This window comes from Eulemur rufifrons, chromosome 16, assembly GCF_041146395.1.
Source record: "Eulemur rufifrons isolate Redbay chromosome 16, OSU_ERuf_1, whole genome shotgun sequence".
In the NCBI taxonomy this organism is placed as follows: Eukaryota; Metazoa; Chordata; class Mammalia; order Primates; family Lemuridae; genus Eulemur; species Eulemur rufifrons.
Window position 1 is genome coordinate 31,406,754 of NC_090998.1, and position 22,677 is coordinate 31,429,430.

At 33.2% G+C, this 22,677-nt stretch overlaps 1 protein-coding gene across 1 annotated transcript in view; it reads left to right on the forward strand.

Moving 5' to 3' along the window:
* LOC138397257 (mucin-19) overlaps positions 1-22,677 on the forward strand; it is a 139,940-nt gene that overhangs the window by 19,416 nt on the left and 97,847 nt on the right. Inside the window, 19 exon segments of the mRNA XM_069491212.1 lie at positions 868-1,053; positions 1,141-1,257; positions 3,230-3,280; positions 4,281-4,340; positions 5,019-5,247; positions 6,010-6,127; positions 6,591-6,651; positions 6,874-6,971; positions 10,833-11,043; positions 11,675-11,797; positions 12,256-12,379; positions 14,430-14,565; positions 15,850-15,942; positions 16,587-16,671; positions 16,828-16,965; positions 17,736-17,885; positions 19,765-19,859; positions 20,286-20,412; positions 21,824-22,070. Of these exon segments, the coding sequence (XP_069347313.1) occupies positions 868-1,053; positions 1,141-1,257; positions 3,230-3,280; positions 4,281-4,340; positions 5,019-5,247; positions 6,010-6,127; positions 6,591-6,651; positions 6,874-6,971; positions 10,833-11,043; positions 11,675-11,797; positions 12,256-12,379; positions 14,430-14,565; positions 15,850-15,942; positions 16,587-16,671; positions 16,828-16,965; positions 17,736-17,885; positions 19,765-19,859; positions 20,286-20,412; positions 21,824-22,070 (2,449 nt within the window).

Below are 22,677 nucleotides of genomic sequence, written 5' to 3' on the forward strand. Positions count from 1 at the left end.
TGCTCATATTTGGGTTAGATTTTTTGAAAAAGAATGCCAGAAAAAAATAAATTTGTGAAAGTGTGGATAATTAGCATTCTATGGTCAGAAATTAGAGACATTGAAGGAAGTAAGGGTCAATAAAGTGTAGTAACTTTAGGTATGTTTTAGTTAGAGTGATTTACTTTAAAAGATGTGGACATTGGTAGCAACAGGAAGTTGGTGGTAAATCCATAGGCCTTGATGACAATGACCATAGTGAAAATAGAATGAAAGTTACTAGAGAATCTAGTCCCAGTGGTTTAGGTGGTGATATTTAATTTCTGTGCATAAAAATGTTTGAGTCATAAACTCACTGAATTATATTATGATGACAATCACTTTATATTCTACAAGTTTTGCTGGTGCAAAAAATGGGAATTTTTTTTTTGGTGATGTATCAAAAAATTTGGACTTTTGTTCTGAGAAATTTGGTTGAAAGAGATATGGAAGCAGATCTGGTTAGAATAAGAGCAACAGTGGATCTGGTGTTAGCAGCTCAGGTAGTCTAATCTTGGACTCCACTCTGGTGAAATATAAATTGATTTCAACCTTTAATCCATTATTTTATTAACATTTTATTTCTCTGCCAGTGGGAAAGTTCTGACTATTTGATTTTGGGCCTGGAGAAAGGAAGTGTGGGACTGAATTTGGTTTTGGAGATTCTAGTTCAAATCAATTTGGTGACAATGGCTATAGTGGTAAAGACTTTGATGGAAATGTATTAGGTAGTTTGGGAGGTTCTAGTTCCAGTGCGCTAGGTACTGATAGTTAATTTCTGTGCACAGAACAATTCTGAATCATAGTATCCATTGAAAGTAATTCTTGTGACCATCATTTTGTATTCAGCAGGTGCCTCAAGTACAAAAAGTGGGGTTGAGTATTTTGATGGTGTCTCTGAAGATTCAGGAGTCAATCTGGGGTCACCTGATCAACAGGGATTTGAATTCAGTGGAATTGTTGGGAATGGAAAGAGAAGCACTGGCTCTGCTGAGGCCGAATACTTGAGTCCCGGATCTGATGTCAGTGACTCAGGTATTCTAACCTGGACCCTATGCCCAAGAAATCCCAATTAATTTCTTTCTTTATTATTCCTTTAATCACATTTTGATTTTTCATTAGGAGGAAACACTTGGTCTTCTGGTTCTGGAAGTGGTGAAGAAAGGAAAGGTACAGCTGAATATGGTGTTGGTGATTCTGGTCTAAATGAATTCAATGAAACTGGCCTTAGTGGTGCAGGTACTTGTGATATGAGAAAGGATGTTACTGGATCTGGTTCCCATGGCTTAGGCATTGAGATTTATTTCTGATGATTAGAAATTCAGAATTCTAGAATATATTTAAAATAACAATGAAAATTAGGCCAGGTGTAGTGGCTTAGGTCTGTAATCCCAGTACTTAGGGAGCTGAGGAGGGAGGATCGCTTGAGGCCAGGAGTTCAAGGCTATCCTGGGCAACATAGGGAGACCCTGTCTCTAAAAAACAAAAATTAGCTAGGCATACTGGTGTGCACCTGTAGTCCCAGCTACTCAGGAGGCTGAGATGGGAGGATCGCTTGAGCCCAGGAGTATAAGGCTGCAGTGAGCTATGATCATGCTGTAGCACCTCAGTCTAGGTAATAGAAAGACCTTGTCTCTTAAAAAACTAATGAAAATTAGACACATTATTATAAATAATTTAAAAAGCAAGCCTGAATCCTCAAATGTTGACATGTATGTAGATATGATAAAGCAAAAGGCACAGGGCATGGAACTGGTTTTATGGCTCTGAGTATATCAGTGTGGAATTCTTTTGGTTGTCTTTGTGCTAAATTGATTTGGAATCAGTTGAAGAGGTGGTTAAAGAAGGAGATGATTTGTTGGGCTCAAACTTTGTGTCCTGGGTCTGGACTTGGTGGCTTAAGTTTTCTTTGCAGGTCTATTCCTGAGAAGAGTAAGAAAGAGTTCTATCCTTTTTGAAAATCTCATAAAATTTAATATTTCCACTTAATGAGAACATTAGATTGAACAGTCTTGGAATTTGTAGTAGACATGTTTAAAATAATGTTTGTTCTTGATGTGGGCACTGTTTTGATGCTGTTAACAGTGTTGGGAAGTCTTGGGAGCCACTAGAGTAGAAGACCACAGCACTGTGGGCAGTAGATCACTTCTAATGAAACGGGTGCTCTAACAAATAATCAGCGTTCATCTTTATAATTCAATTTTAGGATTAATTCCTTTTTTAAAAAAGTAAAATCTAATTAGCAAGAGACATGGTTTAGTACAATAATGGATGACCTAACTCAGAAATGAATCTCAATAAATCTGTTCAAAAAAGGCTTAGCCATACAGAAATAATAATTGTATTTTTGGTTGTTCTCAATCTTTGGACATCAGTTTTGAAGTCAATACTTCATGGAACCAAGAAATTTGAAAACATTTATTATTTATTGGCACTGATTTTGTTTAATCACAATTGGTACACATGGTTTAAAAGACTGAATTTCTGAACTCCAGATTTGCTGCCATTAACTCGGGTATTCAAATTCAGGTTTTGCTCCTGAGAAATGTATTCAGAATTGATTACCTCTTATGTTTCTATTGTGGAATGGTTAGCAATTTGAGATTTTTCTGCTATTTAGACATCAGATTTTGACTGTTTTCATTTCTCCACATCAGGTAGACTTTTATTAAGTAGTGTTTCTTTCTGGTAGTGTATCTAATGGCAGTAAATTTAGTAAATTTGCAATGGGAGATTCTGGATCTCCTGACTTTAGCTAAGATGTCAGTTCATCTAGATTAGTGGTTTTCATATTTCTAGTTTCTGTGAAGGTAGTCCTTTGTTCAATTGCCTTCTAGAAATAATACCTAGATTTGCCAAATGTAAAACAATCCAGAATGGGAGCAGGTTTAGTTGAAACTGGCATAGGAAACCTAAAACTTTGTCTATTCAACCTTTTTCTTTTTCCCAGGATGTGTTTAAGACAATTGATCTGGAAGAAATTAACTTGGTTAATTAATGTTAATGTAGTGGCAAGGCATTTAATTTTGTCACTCCAGCAAGTTTTTGAGTTGATAATATTTTTTGTCTTGTACAGCTTTACATGATCTAAGTCTGCTAGAATTAGCATTGCTGAACTTGGATCCATGGTTTATTCATCAGATTAAAAAAAATAATTTCACCATGTCAAATTATACACAGAGAGTAGCCTAATCATTTTGTGTTAATATAGGTGTCACAAGCTCATATGAATACAATACATCTGGACCACTGAATATTCCAGGTAATTTGATTTATGACTTTTGGTGTTTAAAAAGATATACACACACATACAATGTTGAAATGTTCTGTTGATTATTGATTTGCTAGGACTTGACATTATTGTATTTCTCATATTGGTTTTCAAGTGCTTCTTTTTGGGTACTAAAGTTTAGATGACCAACTAGGTATTTGAAACAATTTCATGAATAAGAGAGATTAAATTCATTTTAAGGAAATTTGAATAAAACATAGTATAAGTTCTCCTTTATTATTTTAGACATATTTTTAAAATATCCTTATAAATAAATTAGGAATTCAACTTATTTCCACTATCTCTGAGTAAAGACAACCTATAGTAAAGAGAAGTGACTTCAAGATAGACAAATAAATATCATTGTGAAAAATATTTTAAAATTCTACCAAAATATCTACTTTTGTTTTTGTTATTACTGTTCTGTCCAGCTTGCATTTAGCCCTTGCCCTAAGATTTCATATAAATTTATGTGGTTACATAAAAGGGTCATTAGAAATAAACAATTATGAAAAACAAAGTTTCATGGTATACATATTTTTGTCTTTGATCAGGAGAGTTACATTTTCCTCATATATAGATAATTGAATTATTAGTATTAGATAAAAGACCTATTGAATAAAATTTGTGTCATGCCTTCTGAATAAAAGGGGCATGCAATGTTTTATTTTTGAAGTTGAAAAAATAGTTCTGTAAGGGATGTAACATATATTAGTAATTGTACATGACCCCAAATGAATAAGCTCCTACTGAATGTTGAGCAGACTGTGGCTGATTGTTGACAGAAACAATATGGACTACAGAGATAATCATGTATGTGGCTTTGGCCAATCCCACATCTCACAAAGTCAAGTTATATATGCAGGATAAAGAAATTCATTGATGGCCTCCAATACCAACTTGAAAATTACCATGTAGAAGTCCTAATATTCTGTATATCTAAAATCAATATATCTTATAAATTAAATTATCTATGCATTGTGTTGAATAGAAAAAGGATCCCATATTCCAGAAGCAACTCCGAAATACTCAGAAACAAATGCAATTATTGGTAAGTAAAAATGGTTCTGATATCCACCTATATTTTTATGCCCAAGCCAGTACCTAATGAAGTCACAAAGTAACCAAAATTTGAAACTAGTTTTAAAAAATTTGGCCATCATCTATGTGTTTAATCATTGTATATTTGAATGAAATCACATTTGTACTATTTTTTCTCCAAACAATATGTTTAAATATATATATATCCACACAACACCTACATACATATATACACACATAGATATATATACACATACATTTATATGTACATAGAGAAAATGTAATTCTTCACACTTATTCAATATAAATGGTACCACACTCAGACAACATTAGAAAAACTGCCTCTAAAAAACAGCAAAACAAATCACAACTTCCCTCCATATATCCCTCTTCATATTAGAGACAATTTCTATTTTCCTATGGGAAAGAAGATGTTTTTATTTTTGTTTTGTTTCAACCAGAATGGCCAATTTGGGGTACGCCAAAGAAGTACTCAGATACTACCTCGAGTGCGTTTTTTTTGTAGTAGTGAGAGAAAGAAAACACTGATTTAAGGTGGTGGCTGTGAAAATAGAAACTTTCAGTGATTTTTCTCCCATTGAGTCAACAAAAACTTTGAAAAACAGAACTAGAAGGTACGTTACTTGTTCTAAATAATTCTGAATACTTTCCTCTGAATATTTTGTAGGTGAAGCTGTTACCTGGGGCAAAGGAGCATATAAAGCTTTCAATGGCCGCATCTTTTCCTTTGTATCTTCATGTGTGTACACTTTCTGCCGTCACTGCGTTGAATCTGGAGGAGATTTCAATATAGAGATCAAACGAAACAATGACAGTGAGATTGAAAAAATAACAGTTCTAATTGACAATAATGACATCTCCATTTTTGGTGATATTATTTTAGTTAATGGAGAAAGGTAAATACTAGTGTTTTGGAAAACGCTATGGAATTACTTGACGTAAACTGAGCAAAAAAATAAAAGAAAAATTAAATAGGAAAAAGATGGTATTCTTTTCCCATTTTGATGTTTGTATTGATATTTATAATAAATTGGAGAGGAGTTTGATAAACATCTAAGACCTGGCCATATTTGGAATTTTAAGATACTGTATTTATTCCTATAACAAGGTGGAAAAAATAGAGTATTCCTGTTGTTTGACTATTTTGATTATCTAGATTTTGGGAAACATGCGTATTCAACAAAACAGTTCACAGAATATTTCAATTTTCATTTGCATTTTTAACACTAAATGTAAATTTGAGGTTTTAAAACTTAGTGATTGAAGAAATTGAAACTCTTAGGCCACTATTTTTAGAAGAAGCAATTCATATTTGGAAGGGATGCATATGTGAATACTTTCCAGGGTAAGAAGATGAGGCATGCTATTCTACTTGTGAACATTTCAAATTATTTGATCATTTTTTCTGACTCTGAACCAATGTTTCACCTTGCTCATTTCTACAAAGCCCCGAGGATCTGTTAATTGTTCCTTAGAAGATTTTCCAATATTGCAAAAAGTCATTGTTTCTCATTTCTGGAATGATAAGAAAAACTAATATTTATAAGCTAGTATTATATTTATAACATACTCAATATGGAAACATGAATTATCAGAAAAACATGCTTTAATAGTACTATTCTTGTTTTTTAAATATACTTGTATTTTATACTTTTCAGTGTACAGATACCATATAACAATAAATTGATTCACATTAAAAAATATGGAGAATACAATGTCCTGAATAGCCGTAGAGGAATCCTTTCTTTAATGTGGGACAAAGATAACAAACTCTCAGTAAGTCCATCTGTGATTTTCTTTAATCTTGTGCTTTTTGTCCTTGAGTTTAAGTTATAAAAACAAGATGGTATAAGGCAAATATTAATAAGAGCTAAGGTTTATTGAGAAATTTCTATGTATATTAGTAACTATACAAAGCATAATATATTATTTAATATTAAAAATACATTCAAGTCCATACTATTATTAACCTTATTTTGCAGATGATTGAACTCAGGAAATGCAGGCTAAGGAAAATTAAATAATCTTTCCAGGGACATACAGTTAGTAAGTGGTGGAATCAGTAACTATTCCAAATTCTAGAGGCAGGTCCTTAAGAAAATGTCCTTTAGTACACTTCTAAGTAACCAGCTTAAACAGAATTAAATTTGCAGAGGCCCTGTTTTTTGCTTTGGGTAAATTTTGTTTTGAGATATTTTCAATATTTTATAAACATATGAACATAATTTTTTTTTAAAAGCTCACTCTTCACAAGCAATATCCAACTTGTGGTCTTTGTGGTAACTTCAACACCACTCCAGGTAAGATTTCAATGGATTATGCCTAAGAAAATTGCTTCCCAAAAGAAAATAGGGAATTTAAATAATTTTTCATATTTGGATAAATCTGCTAACAATTTGCCTTTGTCTAAAGAATGAGAATTTTTTAAATGAAAAAATATATGTTGCCAAGTCCACATGAAACTTGAAAATAATGTACATAGATAAAGAATAACTTGAACTAAACAATGCTTTCTTCTTAAGGGTCAGATATTAATGAGCACATTGCCAGTAGTAAGATTCCTGGTGACTGTCCCAATGCTATTAGTAAAAGCTATGAAGTTTGTGAAGATGGAGTAGAGGTATGTAATTTATATTTCATTTTGTAATTTCAGTAATATTTCTCTTGGTTTCTTTTTTAAAATGAATTTTATTATGTATGCTTAAGGTTTACAATATGATATTATGGGATACCTCTAGATAGTAAAAAAGGTTACTATGTATATGAAAGCAAGTTAACATATCCAGCATCTCATAATTACCCATTTTTTTGTTTTTGTGTAAGAGCAGCTAAGAGCTACTCATTTAGCATGAATACCATATACAGTATAATTTTATTACCTTTAGTCCTCATATTGTAGATTAGATATCTAGATTCATTCATCCTACATATATGCTACTTTGTATCCACTGGACTATATCTCCCAATTTCTTTTCCCCACCCCACCCTATCTGGTAATCACTGTTGTGTTCTCTAACTCTGTATATTTGAATTTTTTTTTTTTTTTAGATTCTTCATATACATGAGATCATGCAAAATTTTTCCTTCTGTGTCTGGTTTATTACACTTAGCATAATGTCCTCTAGGCTCATCCATGGCAAATGGCAAGATCTCATTCTTTTTTAGGACTAAGTCATATTCCATTGTATGTATATACACCACAGTTTCTTATCCATTCACTCACTGATGGACACTTAGGTTGCTTCTATGTTTTGGCTATTGCGAATAATGCTGCAATGAGCATAGGCATGCAGATAGATATCTTTACAGGGTGATGATTTCATTTCCAAGAGGGATTGCTGAGTCAAGTGGATGATAGTTCTATTTTTAATTTCTTTAGAAACCTCCCTATTGTTTTCCATAATGGCTGTACCAATTCACATTCCCACCAACAGTGTATGTGAGTTCCCTGTTTTCCATAACCTCACCGACATTTGTTATCTTTTGAGTTTTTGATAATAGCTATCCTAAAGGGTATGAAGTAATAGCTCATTGTGGTTTTGACTTGCATTTCCCTGATGATTAATGATGTTTCACATACTTGTTAATGATTTTTATGTCTTCTTTTGAGAACCGTCTATTCAGGTCTTTTGCCCATTTTTAAAAATTAGGTTATTTTTTTTTACACTATTGAGTTGTATGTGTTCCTTATAATAATGTTGGATATTAAGGTCCTATTAGATATATGGTTTGCAAATATTTTTTTGCCTGATTTGTCAGCTGCCATTTCATTTTGTTGATTGTTTCTTTTGCTATGCAGAACTATTTAGTTTGAAGTAGGTTCTACCTTTTTATTTTTGCTTTTGTGGCCTGAGCTTTTTGTTTGATATCCAAAACATCATTGCCAAGGCCAATGTCCAAGACCTTTCCCCCTCTGATTTCTTCTAGAAGTTTTATATTTTCTGGTCTTAAATTTGTGTCTTTTATCCATTTAAGTTGATTTTTGTGTATGGAATAAGGGTCTGATTTTATTCTGTTGCATATTGAAATCCAGTTTTCCCGGCACCTTTTATTGAAGAAACTCTCCTTTTCCCATTGTGTCCTCTTGGTGCTCAAAAATTAGTTGATAGTATATATTTAGGTTTATTTCTGGGCTATTTCTTCTGTTGCACTGGTCTGTGTGCCTGTATTTATGCCATCATCCTGCTATTTTTATTACTATGGCTTTGTAACCCTTGGTTTCAGTTTAGATAGCCATCATCCTCTTCTAAGCACTCATAACTTATTATTAGAATTCTCCAAGTGCTTTCTCTCCGATGTTCCTGAAGTCTGTTTTCAGCTTTAGTCTAGCTGTGCATGCTGAAACAGCGGTCCCCAACTTTTTGGCACGAGGGACTGATTTCATGGAAGACATTTTTCCATGGACCAGGGAGCGGGGGAGGATGGTTTCAGGATGATTCAAGTGCATTACATTTATTGTGCACTTTATTTCTATTATTATTACATTGTAATAAGTAATGAAATAATTATACAACTCACCATAATGCAGAATCAGTGGGAGCCCTGAGCTTGTTTTCCTGCAACTAATGCTGTCACTGATCTGACAGGAGGCAGAGCCCAGGTAATGATGCGAGGAATGGAGGGGCAGCTGTAAATACAGATGAAGCTTTGCTCACTGCCCCACTCACCTCTTGCTGTGCGGCCCGGTTCCTAACAGGCCACAGACCAGTACCAGTCAGCAGCCCAGTAGTTGGGGACTGCAGTGCTAAAATAATGTTTTTTCCAAAATATTATGATATTTACTATATATTTGTGTAACAGTTCTAATTTCCTTTGCATAGTGTTAGTGTTTTAGTTTGTCTGTAAACTGACATGCTTCACCTCTCCATTACTGGAATCTCTTGATGGGTACTAACTTGACTCTTCTCTCACAGTTTGGAAATCCATGTACTGTGTGCTACTCCCTTACTTTCGCCCCACATATCCAGCCTAAATTGTCATCCCCCATATCCTTTACATTCTTTTGGAAAAAGTTACAGATAATATTTTTGACTTCAACACTTGAAAATAGTCATCATTTACTCTGAATTTTCTGTTATGCTGAATTTGATAGACTGCATTTATTTGATGACTAAATGAATGTTCACACATCCCTATTTCAAACTAGAGCAAAATTCTCAAGATCGAGAGATATATGGGTAGTATTGATAGAAGAGACTTCTGTTTCATTGACACTGGATGTTGCACTTACAGCTATCTTGTCATCTTCTGGCAAAGCAAATTAAGCCATGGCATTATATAAGAACATCTGCCATCTTCCTTGTGAAACCCTCCTTGATCCTTGTAGTTGGAATTGCCTTCTGTTTCCTCTGTTGCCATATGCCACTCATTTGCACTTATTTACTCTATGAAACCCATTGGCACTTGCAATAATATATCATCTATAAAAATTGCCTGTGCTTTTATCATATGTTCCCTGTAAAATTATGATTTATGTGATAACAGGGATTATGTTTTATCTGTTGTGTTAGTTGCATAGTATTTGAGAACTTATTCTTGGTTACTCAAAAATGTTATTTGAATGAATATGTAAATTTATGTTAAGACCAATACATATTTACAAAGGACCAGCATATGTAAAAGGTTGTGTGTTAAATTAATAGCATACAAAGTTATATTTCTTGTCCTAAAGGAACCTATAATCTGGTAAGAAAGATGTACAAAAGATAATGGATAAAAAAATAATCTTTGAAGATTTTATTTCACTTAATTTTATACCTTACTTGGAGAATGTTATCAGCCTTCCTCAAGCCTAATTGGTACAAATTATGCATTTGTTTGATAGTAGTTTTTATGTTTCTGAAAATAAATTGTTAAAATAGAAAATATCTATGTGGTAGTTGCACTATGTTGAAATTTTAACTTTTTAGATTCCATAATATATATCTTTATTTCCTTTACCAACATATAACAAATAGGTTGTTTCCAGAGCAAACACACATGGCTCCCTCAAAGAAAAGGCAGAGTCACTCTATTTTACAGTCATCTGTTTGCTCATCAAATACAAGCAGATTAACAGTTAAAGGGACAATATTTCTATTTATTGTGGTATTCCATCAGTTACCATCCCAGTCTTTAGCATTGATTAATCTCTCCTCTCCTCTTCTCACCCCTTTCATTTTTCGAGTTCTAAAATTCATGTCACCTCTAGAGACATTTTGGATAAGTTTAGGTACAACAATTTTTGAAGTCACTATATAGCAATCCACAATGTCAAGTTTCCGAAAGTATTCTTTCAGGAGTCACTTTGCCAGCTGTAAAACATCTGAAACTTCCATTTCAACCAGTGTCCAACAGTTCTCCTTGTCAAAGCTATAGAATATTATGCAAAAATGAAACAGAACAAATTTCCACGCTTGTCTCTTTAAAAAATTCATCTTGTTGCCCATTTTTCTCATTTTTTACTGCCAATTTTAATAAAACATCATGCTTTATTTTGTAGTATTGTAACAAAATTATTGAAACCTACTTTGAGAAATGTGGAAAGGTTGCCACTTTATCCAATGACTATAAAATGATCTGCATTGATGAGTACTGCCAGACTAGAGACAAAGAATCTACATGTGACACATATTCAGAATTGTCCCGCCTCTGTGCCTCGGATGGTCCTGGCACCTTTGAATCTTGGCGAAACGATTTCGATGTGGTTTGCGGTAGGTTTTTATCTTTACTGTAGATTACAAATGGTACATTTCTATAGCTCTTTAAAGTTAAGCTACATTTCAATATAATCTCAAATGATTCTAAGCTCTAGAAGGGATCCTAGAGATCATGTCTTGTCTCTCCCATGCACTTATGAGGAAACAGGCTTGTTTTGGTGATGTGACTTGCCTCAGGGCGCAGTGCTTTGTGTTATGATCTTAATTAGAAATTTTATAGTCATTACAATCCATAAAAGTCATGGGGAACAATGAGTAAGTTCTGTAAAAAATAACGGATTAGTACTATGATTTTTTTCAAAAAGGTTAGTAAAACATAAATATGCAAACATAAATATACTTCTACTTATGCTTAGGTCAGTCCTCATAAATAGAATATCAATTTTAACTTAAGATGAAATTAAATTATACACAATATACATCTCCTCCAAATTACATATTGTATCATAAAATAATGCATGGAAAAGTGACATAATTTACTTATATTGAGTATCTTTAAAGACTGACATATCTTGAAAATCAGACTCAAAGACTCCCATTTGAAAAGCTCCTCATTAGAATATTATGTAATTATCACATTCTTTTCCCTCTAATTTCCATGTATACATTTCTATATTTTTTCCAGAACAACCTAGCTGCCCAGAACAACATATCTACAAAGAATGTGGACCCTCCAATCCTGCAACTTGTTCTAATGTGGCCCCTTTTCAAGACAGTGAATGTGTGAGTGGCTGCACCTGCCCGGAAGGTAACACACCTGGGAGAGTATTTACACGAAAACAGCTGAAGACAAAGTGGGACTCGAGTCTTACCAGAGTGGTGACTTATTTGTAATAAAATATTTCAGCAATTTAGCTGCTCCTAATCTGTCCTCCTAGCAAACTGCAGAGGAAGGTTAGAATGAATTTTAAAGCTAATGTGTATTTCTGTCTCTATAGTACCTGAGGGCTCTGGTGTTCACGGAATATTCTCTAGTCCTACATTAAGCTCAATAGGACTGTACTCTGTGGAGCAGTAACTAAGGCTCAGAAAATTGTTATCTATCCTCTTGCCAGTTCTCAAATGATGAGTAATTCAACAAGAAATTACCATTTGCAGTGCATGTTTATACTTGAAGAACTATTTCAAGTGATTTTACAATACGCTGCTATCCAATTTACTGATGTTTATATAGTTTTGAGATTAACCTTATATAATGTATTCTAGGTTATCTATTGGATGATATTGGAACGAAAGGAAAATGTGTGCTGAAGGCTGAATGTCCCTGTGAATCCAGTGGAAAAGTGTATCAGCCAGGAGAAGTCCGAGAAGGTCCTTGTGGTTCCCAGTGGTATGTGTGTGCTTTTGTTCACTTTTTATTGATGGTGAAATAATACCAATTTTTTAATCCAATTTGAAAGAAATTCCTAAGCTAACCCTTAAAGTAAATTTTTCAGAAATAAAAAGCAATCTCATTGCATATTCTGTGTTGCTGTTATCTTTTTTTTTTTTTGAGGAAGGCTTACTGTGTTTTTATTAAAAATATGAGCTTTCTGTGTATCTTTAAAAAGCATGTTATTCACTAACTGAAATAGTGTTTTGAATAGTAAACCACTTGGTAGTTGCAAATATAGAGCAAAGTGTAATACAAGAGTTTGGATACAATACCGAAAAAAATAGTGATGCTAATTCTGCCAAGAATGTTTAGTAAAATGTATAGTCAGAAGCATTATTTGAAAATTATTTTTCAAATAATTTTCCTGTGCAGCTAGATTGGTGAAGATAAGTAATAACTGGAGTAAATTTTAATGTGCCAAAAGTAGGTGTAGATTATTTCTCTATGAATTGAATAGTCAATGTGAGTCTTCCTTTGGAGTTCAACAACAATCTACTGACCAGTGAGATTTCTCCATTCTTCATTATGGTTTTTTTATGAAATTCCAAATTTCTGCAAGAGTACAAAGGACTTTTCTAGAAATGTATTATATCCTTGTGGACAAATAATCTGGCCCAGTGAAAAAAATCTATTTTCTCTATAAATAAAAAATATTTAGTTATTGTAGTAATAGCATATTAATAACTATGAATAACAATAGCTATGATTTATTGAATATCTGTAACAATACTGTCCAAGAGAAATATAATGTGGGCCACAAATGTGATCCATATATATAATATTTTTTTTTTTTTTTTTTGAGACAGAGTCTCACTCTGTTGCCCAGGCTAGAGTGAGTGCCGTGGCATCAGCCTAGCTCACAGCAACCTCAAACTCCTGAGCTCAAGAGATCCTCCTGTCTCAGCCTCCCGAGTAGCTGGGATTACAGGCATGTGCCACCATGCCTGGCTAATTTTTTCTATATATATTTTTAGCTGTCCATATAATTTCTTTCTATTTTTAGTAGAGATGGGGTCTCGCTTTTGCTCAGGCTGGTCTCGAACTCCTGAGCTCAAACGATCCGCCCACCTCGGCCTCCCAGAGTGCTAGGATTACAGGCGTGAGCCACCGCGCCCGGCCCATATATATAACATTTTTTTAGTTGACGTATTTTAAAAAACTAAAAAGAAGCAATCAGATGGAATTAATTATGTATTTTATATAATCCAATATCTTTAAAATATTATTTCAAGATAAAATTAATATAAAATAAAGTTAATGAGAGATTTTATAATTCTTTCACACTGTCTTCAAAAATCTGTGTGTATTTTAAATTTACAGCAGATCTCAATTTGGACTAGCTACCTTTCAAAAGCTCAATAGCTATATGTCTCTGTATTACACCGGACAGGCAAGCCTACAATGTGGCTTGTAGTGGGTGTTTTAATACTATTAATGAAATGTGTTCCATTTAAGGAAACTCCTAAAATCCAGCTTATGGTGTTTATATGTTTAATCCATGTGGAAGTTATCATTTTAGTCAATAGAATTCAAATCTGTTTCCCAGGCTGGAGTGTAATGGCCTGATCATAGCTCACTGAAGCCTCAAACTCCTGGGCTCAAGCAATCCTCCCTCCCCTCCTAGCCTCGCAAATAGCTGGTGCTACAGGCATGTACCACCATGTCCAGCTAATTAAAAAAAATTTTTTTTAGACACAGGGTCTTGCTATATTGCCCAGGCTGGTCTCAAACTCCTGGCCTCAAGTGATCCTCCCACCTCAGCCTCCCAAAGTGCTGAGATTACAGGCATGAGCCACCATGCCTGACCTAGAATTAAAGTATTTTAAAATACCAGGATACTGCCATCAATGAGCTGCTTTATCAGAGCTGAGATGTTGAGTGGGGAATGATGATGATGATCTAATAAAGCTTAACCAAACATTATTATTTTTTAGTGTTGTGATATTATTTTCACCACAGAGAAACACAATTGATGACCTTTAACATAACTATTGAATTTTAACAGTACGTGCCAAGAAGCAAAGTGGTCTTGTACTGAAGCATTATGTCCTGGAAGATGTAAGGTGGAAGGAAGTTCATTTACCACCTTTGATGGTATTAAATACAACCATCCTGGAAACTGTTACTTCTTGGCCATTCACGTATGTAATTGCCTGCAGTACTCAAAAAAACTAATATAGACACCAAGCTATTTCTCAACCAATTAAAACACAATCTTCACCTTGAATTACTATTTAAAGAAATGAAAACCAAGCAGCCCTCCAATTAATGATTATATATTTCAATATCTGTTTTCTGTCACATATTGGCATTGATAGTATTACCTGTCAATATTATTAAATCAATATTACTTGTACTCCTTGGAAATTCCTTGCAAAAAACACCTTAACGAATAAAACCCTCCTCATTTACTAACAATCATCTAAATACACTGGAAAATTATTTCATTTTACTTCCCTTTGCCTGTGTTCACCACTGCTTCAATACAGTATTTTACATTCTTTGAAGCATCTCTTTCATCATTCTCTTAAATTTATTTTTAGTATTTATAATACAATAGTGCCAGTATAATAGATGCTATTCTTATCAGTACTAAAATTTTAATTAATCTGAATTTCAATGAAAGGTTGATTTCATTTTGTAGCTTGTGCCTTTTAGTCAACATGAGAATTAGCCATTGCATTTAATCTTCCTGGTGAGAAATGCAGATGAGAGAAATTTGTGAATCCTGAAGTGAGAGATGTGGGTTAATGTCCAGTAAGCTGCAAAATGTATCTGCTGCCATTAAAAGTCAGTATTCTAAAATACAGCTTCCTGATTGCCTACCAACACAGTTTATGTTTCCTGCTTTCTATGCTGCTCTCTTAATCCTACAGAATAGGGGTTGGGGAAAGTGAGAGGGAAAAATGCCAAAGCATATGGAACATTTGCTTCTTGTAGATTGTATATTTCTAGACTTTCAAATGAGAACCGGAAGCCAGTGTTTGACATGACTTATATTATCTTTTTACAAGGCAAATACCTCTCACATTGGATTTAAATAGACATTGTGAACTGTTGAGAGAATAAATAAGCTAAGCTACCTCTAATTCCTACTAGTTTCTGCAAGGCAGCACAATTCCCTTTAAGGAAAAGACAAAGAGTAAAGATAAAACAACAAAAAAAAATGATGACTATGAAAATCCATCAATTGTAGACTATGTAGTCATAGTTTACGCAAGCTGCTTGGACCAAACTACAAAGTTCTTGGTCAATCCTGAGACTGTACCGTGGACTAAACTAGGTTTCTATTTTTAGAACAAACTAATTGTGTGTGGAAATTATTCATATTTAAAATTCAAACGTGCATTGTAAATGAATCACTGAATCACACAGTAATAGCATACAATAAATAGCATTTTAATGATACGCATTTTTTTTAACAGGATAAAGATTGGTCTGTTAGTGTTGAGCTTCGTCCGTGTCCAAGTGGTCAGACAGGAACATGCTTGAATAGTGTTACACTTCTCTTGAATTCTGTAAGTAATCAGCTATCTAAGGTTTATTCAAATTATATCAATTATTTCATAAATTTTTAAGGTTGAGGAAGCAAGGCTTTACTATGTATATTAAAAGCATAAGTAAGATGCACAGAAAATTGATAAAGTCTGTAGAAGAGCTAAGTATTTCCAAAGATCCTGAAGTACATAAAAATTATATAGACACATGATTAATATGCTAATCTCAGATCAGCCTCAATGAATTGTTAAACTTTGTGGACCATTTAAGAAGAAACGCAATGGCATTTGTTTAGAATTTTATGTATTTGGAACTGACGTTGTAAGTACAAATAGACCTAAATGGGAAGGGAGGACAACTAGCCTGGACTTTGGCACTTACAAGCTGTTTGACCTTTGGAAATCCAAGTTATCTTCTTGGGTTTTAGTTTCTGCAACTAAAAATTGGAGATGAAGTTTCCTTTACAATCTACTACACAGAACTGGTGTAAGAAACAATGAAGCAAAATATTAGAAATGCTTTAAAAAATTCTCTATTTTAGATATTTATAAATTAATTCAATAAAATTAAACATGTTTCATGACACAAAAATTCAGGTTCACATATTACATTAAAAATTAATACTGTAAATTAATATGAACTAATAAAATGTTTTAAATATTAGTCTGTTTCAGTTGACAAATACATATTCAACAGAGATGGAACAGTCACAAATGACAAGATCAGAAATCAAGGTTATTATTATTCAGGTAAGTTTAATAACAGCACTTTAAAATAAGTGTAAAATATAGTCATTTATTCAATTTTTAAAGTTATTTTTAACAGATTAAAATATTAAAGTATTTTAAGAAATTATAAACTATTGAACATGTTAATTGTTATTAATGTTAATAATTATTTAACAGATAAAATACAGATCTTCAATGCATCTTCCTCATATCTTCAAGTAGAAACATACTGTCATGTAAAAATGCAAATACAAATTGTTCCTGTGATGCAATTATATGTGTCCATGCCACCTAACCAATTTACAGACACTGTAGGTAAGTCCTCTAGATATATTTTTATTCCCAAGGCTCTAATGTGACCATGATTTATTATAATTTCCTTTGTTCCTCAAATAGTAACACTAAACAATAAAGCATTTTGACGTAATCTTCCCTTCCACATTGTAGTAAAATAATTCCAACTTGCTTTTCATAGTTGGATTAGAGAACTTTGGAAGACACTTTATTTATTGCAAAATCTATTCCCAAAAGGATTTTTAACAATTTAAGCACTTAAAAATTTTTAAATTAATGCTTTTGTTTAAATGAGATTTGATAATATGTCAATGTATCACTTTGTTCATATAAATTACTAAGGCCTTGACTTATAGTTGAATAAATGAAAATATTACAAATATAAATCTTTTGAAAATCCTATTTCAACTACAAGCTGCACTATTACTTGTTTTTCTGATAGATTACATGGTCATGTCTTTCACTGCTGTTTTCTATCACAGAAATAAGTTCTTACATACAGCTATGGATGTTGAACAAAATAAACAAAACAATTACAGCAAGTCCCACAAAGAGCTACTAATTTATAAACAGTATAAACTTTTGCAATACACCTTCACTTGAGAAGGTAATATACTTACACATAGGAAAAAGAATGTAACTCAAGGGTAAGAAGGACCCAAGACTTATTCTCATGTAGCTTTTGCAGGTTTTACAGGTTCTGATTTGAGCGAAGAACTGAAGTTAGGATATGAATCCAAAAAGTTGAGTAGGCGAGGAGCTGTTAAACTTTGTTCTGTGCTATTATACAGGACTCTGTGGTTCCTACAACAACAAAGCAGAGGATGATTTCATGTCAAGTCAGAATATATTGGAGAAGACATCTCAGGCATTTGCTAGCTCTTGGGAAATGACATCCTGTCCTAAAGGAGACTCCGCTTCATGTATCAGTATAGAAAAAGGTAATATTAATTGAATATCAAACTCTGTAATTACATATTTGGTGCTAGGAATTATGTACTCACTCTGGTAATAATCTGAGCATATTAGATAATCCTGATTTTAGCTAGTGTTTGTTGTACTTTCCCAATTTTAGAGGAAACAGCAGAGAAGCAGCCTGGCTGGCTGAGCAGACCCTAGAAAACACATCTTTCACTGGGGGCTCATCTTGGTTGTCTTTTTCTATACCTACTCTTTCCCTTCTTACATACTTTTCTCCATAATTATAGAATAATTGGGTTAGATAGAGGAAACTTTGAAGATCATTTAGTTTCTTAATTTTCCCTCGTTTAGTTGTAAAAATGATCATTGTTACATATAAGTAGCAAGACTCACCCAAACTGTTGCAGCCACTTGATGACAAAGCTGTAGCTATGTCTAGGTGTCCTAACCACTGCTTTCATATATATAAGTAATACAAAGCCCCAAATATAGATCGTATTACTTAAAATTTACACTGCTATGATACAGCTTATGTTTCAGTTTACCAAAAGACTTTCATTGTTCAGTTTATTTTCACTAAAATTAATAAAGGACATGGGTGGGGTTATTATCCCATTAATGCAGATGTTGATAATGAAGCTCAGAGAGGTGTAACTAAGGATGACAGGTAAAGTTTCAATCCAAGTATGTTGAATCCAAGCTGTGCTTTGATTATTCCTCTAGTATTGCTGATATTAATGAGTGCTTTATTTTATATTGCTTCTTTCATAAATAAGCAATGCGACGAAGCTAGATTAAAATACATTATATTGGCATGCTAATTAGTTGTTTCTCAATTAATCCACATATGTGAAACAAATAGTCTGGTCAGTTTATGATAATATTTTAAAATTACTAAAGCAATTCCTTTTGAAGCTTCCTCTACTAAGTTTGATTTTAAAAATGAGTGAGTAGAAGCATTAACATAAACATAGTAATACATATTTCAGGGTTTTGACTGTCATGTTATTTTGTCTTGGGGTTGTTGCAATGAAAACAATTATCATGAGAATAGGCAAAAAGAATGTATATCTCATAAGAAACCAACCCAGTTTATGCTGAGCAGACTATACGCCACCACTTTGGAGAGATGTATAAATTAATTAAATTTAATTTTAAATGCAGAAAATTGCACTGTACTTTAGTAAGTTTTTAGTAATATTTACATAGACAGTGGTGATATATGGTTACCAATCTGTCAAAATTTTGGAAATAATTGGTCTTTTTTTTAACAGAATAATTTTCCTTTATTGTCAAAAATCATTAAGCAAAGCAGTTGCTACTCAGATATTATTATATTTTTATGAATTTTATTTTTTTGTAAATTCAATATTAGGCTAGTTATTTATAAAGCAAATACTAATTAAACACTTTTCAAAAAAATAAAATTAGTGTATTTCAATTAGTGAAACTGGTTCTAATACCTGACCTTCAGAAAAACTGATATGACCTTCCAGGCTGATGAGGGAGGGGGAGCATGTTGTGGCTGGTTTATTTACCAACTTGTCACAATGTAGCCATAAATATATATTTTAAAGTTAAAAGTCACCTAAAGATATAATCAGGTCCCCTTATTCTCATTTTTATATAAAAACTGCATTTCAGAGAAAGGTTAATCTATTTGATTCAAAAATCCAAAGTTACTAAAGACTACCTCTTTGTGTAAGATGTTTATAATTATATCATACTATAGTGACAACATACTATATATAGTGACAACAAATTAGATTTATTATAGCAAAACACTTTAAGATCGTTTTAACAAAGACAAAATTCCGTAAAAAATTTACATCTTTTCTTTCAGTTGAAAATTTTGTGATGTTATTGATACTAAATTTGGGCATGTTAATTTCCTTACAGAAAAGTTTGCTGAAAAGCAATGTGGGATTCTTCTTGATTCTAGTGGGCCTTTTGCTTCCTGCCATCCAATTGTGAACCCTAAATCCTATCATGAGGTGAGTGAAGGTCTAACATTAACAACTCTTTTTGAGAAATACTTTGATGATATTGATAAAAGCATGTAGATATGAAACATTTCAAACAGCCATTGTCAATAGATTGAAGTTTATGCTTACATTTAACATTACATTCCATTAATTTATTCAAGTGTTAGATATACCAACTTAGAAAAAAGATAGTAGTGCTGGAAAATAACCCCAAATGAGGCAAATCTTGAATTTTTCTCTTCTTGTCTTTTCTAAGTTTTTCAACAAATGAGTTAATTCATTTGCTATTTTGAATATTTAAAAACTATTTCCAAAGGTTTCAGAGTTAAAACATTTTTCAGAGTAGAGGAGTGGTTACGAACTAAATTATTATATCCAGTTTACCTGTTCTGAATAATTTTGTGATGCAATATAAATTTGTTTCTTGTTTTAAAGGAATGCAAAAAGTACACTTGCTCTTGTGAAAACAGTCAAGATTGCTTGTGTACGATTTTAGGAAACTATGTGAAAGCATGTGCTGAGAAAGAAACCTACATAGCAGGATGGAGAATGGGACGTTGTGGTAAGTAGGATGGAGGCTTCCGATAACTCTACTTCCTTCTCAGTTTCACTGTAGTCTTGTGTGTGTGGGGTGTGTGTATGTGTGTGTGTGTGTGTGTGTGTGTGTAGTTTAGGCACATGTATTTATAAATTTGTAACTGGTTCTTTCAAAGATTATTTTTCTGGTTTTTTTTTTTTTGAATCCTTGAGCAATCTTTGCATTTTTTTTTTTTTTTACTTCTTGCTTCATTTCTTTTGTCTTGATTTAATATATTCACATATAAATAAGAAAAGAATATATAGGTATTCATATATAAATATATCTTCCTGTTTAATTACTGTATGCTGAAATTTAAATAATATTCTGACTGCTAATGCATTCGTAAATGATATTCTAATATTAAAAATTTATTTTGAGAAAAACCAAATAAAAATACATCCATAAATTAGGGGCTAGACTACCATATTTATAAAACTTTGCTTTGTTTTAAACTATTTATTGCACTATTTGAATATGACGTCATAAAAATACTTGACTTACCAAAAGAAAAAAAAAAACAAAACAAACTTTGTAGAAACACGTCTCTCATAGATCATACTTAACACCCTGTAGCCCGTATCCTGTTAATCAATAAGACCTGTCAAGTTCAACTCCAAAGTCTCTCTCAAATCCATTTCCATTTGTCTCCATCTCTGTTACCACCAACCTAGTTCAGTAAACCACCATTTATTTCTCTTGAGAGATTGCAATAGCTCCCTTCAGTATCCACTGTTGGCTCCCTCTAATCCATTTTCCACAGAGAAACCAGGGTAATCTATAAAGCAAAACCAAATCAAACTAACCTTATCATGGGACACTCCTAATGTCTAAAACAAGTTAATGGCTTCTGGTTACTCTAAGGCTAAAGACCAAACTCCTTAAATGGGCCCTTTAAGTTCTAACTTCTGATTCTGTCTCTGGCTTTATAGGTTTTATTCTTCTATGTGCTCTTTGAAAGAATTATCCTCCCTTCTGACTTAGGCTGTTCCCCAGACATAGAACTGCCTCTCTTTGGGCTGCCTTTCTGCTCCCCATCTACCCACCCTTTTCACTAAGTGGGGGTCCTCAGCTGTACACGCTCAGTGCTTCCCATCTTGCTTCTTCCTGGCACATACCACAATTGTCTTCCCCCAGGAGTATAAACCACATGATAGCAGTGTATTGCCTATCTTGTTTGTGGGCCTTATCCCCAGCAGAGTGTTTAAACATACAGTAGGAACTCATTATTGACTGAAAAAAGGAAAACAGAAAACAATGAACAAGAACCTTTTTCGTAATTCATATTCTCAATTATGGATAATTCTCTATAATATCTATAAACATCAAGTTGAAGTAAAAATGTTTATTTTCCTGGACATATACATGCTTATTATTTTTGTCTCTGTACCGACAGAACACTCTTGTCCAAGTGGCCTAGTTTTTAAGTACAACGTAAAAGCCTGCAATAGTTCTTGCCGATCACTGTCAGAGAGAGATAGGAGCTGTGATGTAGAAGATGTTCCAGTTGATGGATGCACCTGCCCTGATGGAATGTACCAGAATAATGAAGGGAACTGTGTTTCAAAATCTCAGTGTGACTGCTACATAAATGATGAGGTCATGCAACCAGGCAAACTCATCCATATTGGTGATAATAAATGGTATGGAGATTCCATATATCTTGTTATGACTTTGAAACCAAGGTACTGAGTCCTTTGCAGAGAAGTGATCTTTTACTAGTATTAAGTCTTCTTAGACTTCCCATATGTTATATTTTTTATTTCGTATTCAGGTTATTGTCTCTTTTCTTCTGGAGGGGCTTCACTCCATCCTAATGGCTATAAATGATTTATCCTACTCTGGTTTGGTTTGAAACATGCAAAAAATATTCTGACAGCTCCTATGTACAGACAGTGCAAAATGATTTCATATTCAGACAATGCTTTCTAGCTATCTCTCAGCAGTCATCACTCAACAAACATTTATTAAGTACCTACTGTGTGCCATGCTTTGTACTAAGTGCTGGATTTACGAAGATGAACAAACATTGTCTTGGACTCACAGAGTAAGCAGGGTGACTGTTAAACATAGGTTTGTATGCTATAATATGGTACCTGAAGGGGCCAGTCACTACCTGAGGAAATTAAGGAAAACTTCCAAGAGGAGACTGGCATTTGTTATGAATCATTTTCCCAACAAAATTGAAATGTGGAGGATGATTTCCTGTAGCATAAGCAAAATGAACTAATGTAGAAAATGTTTGGAAAA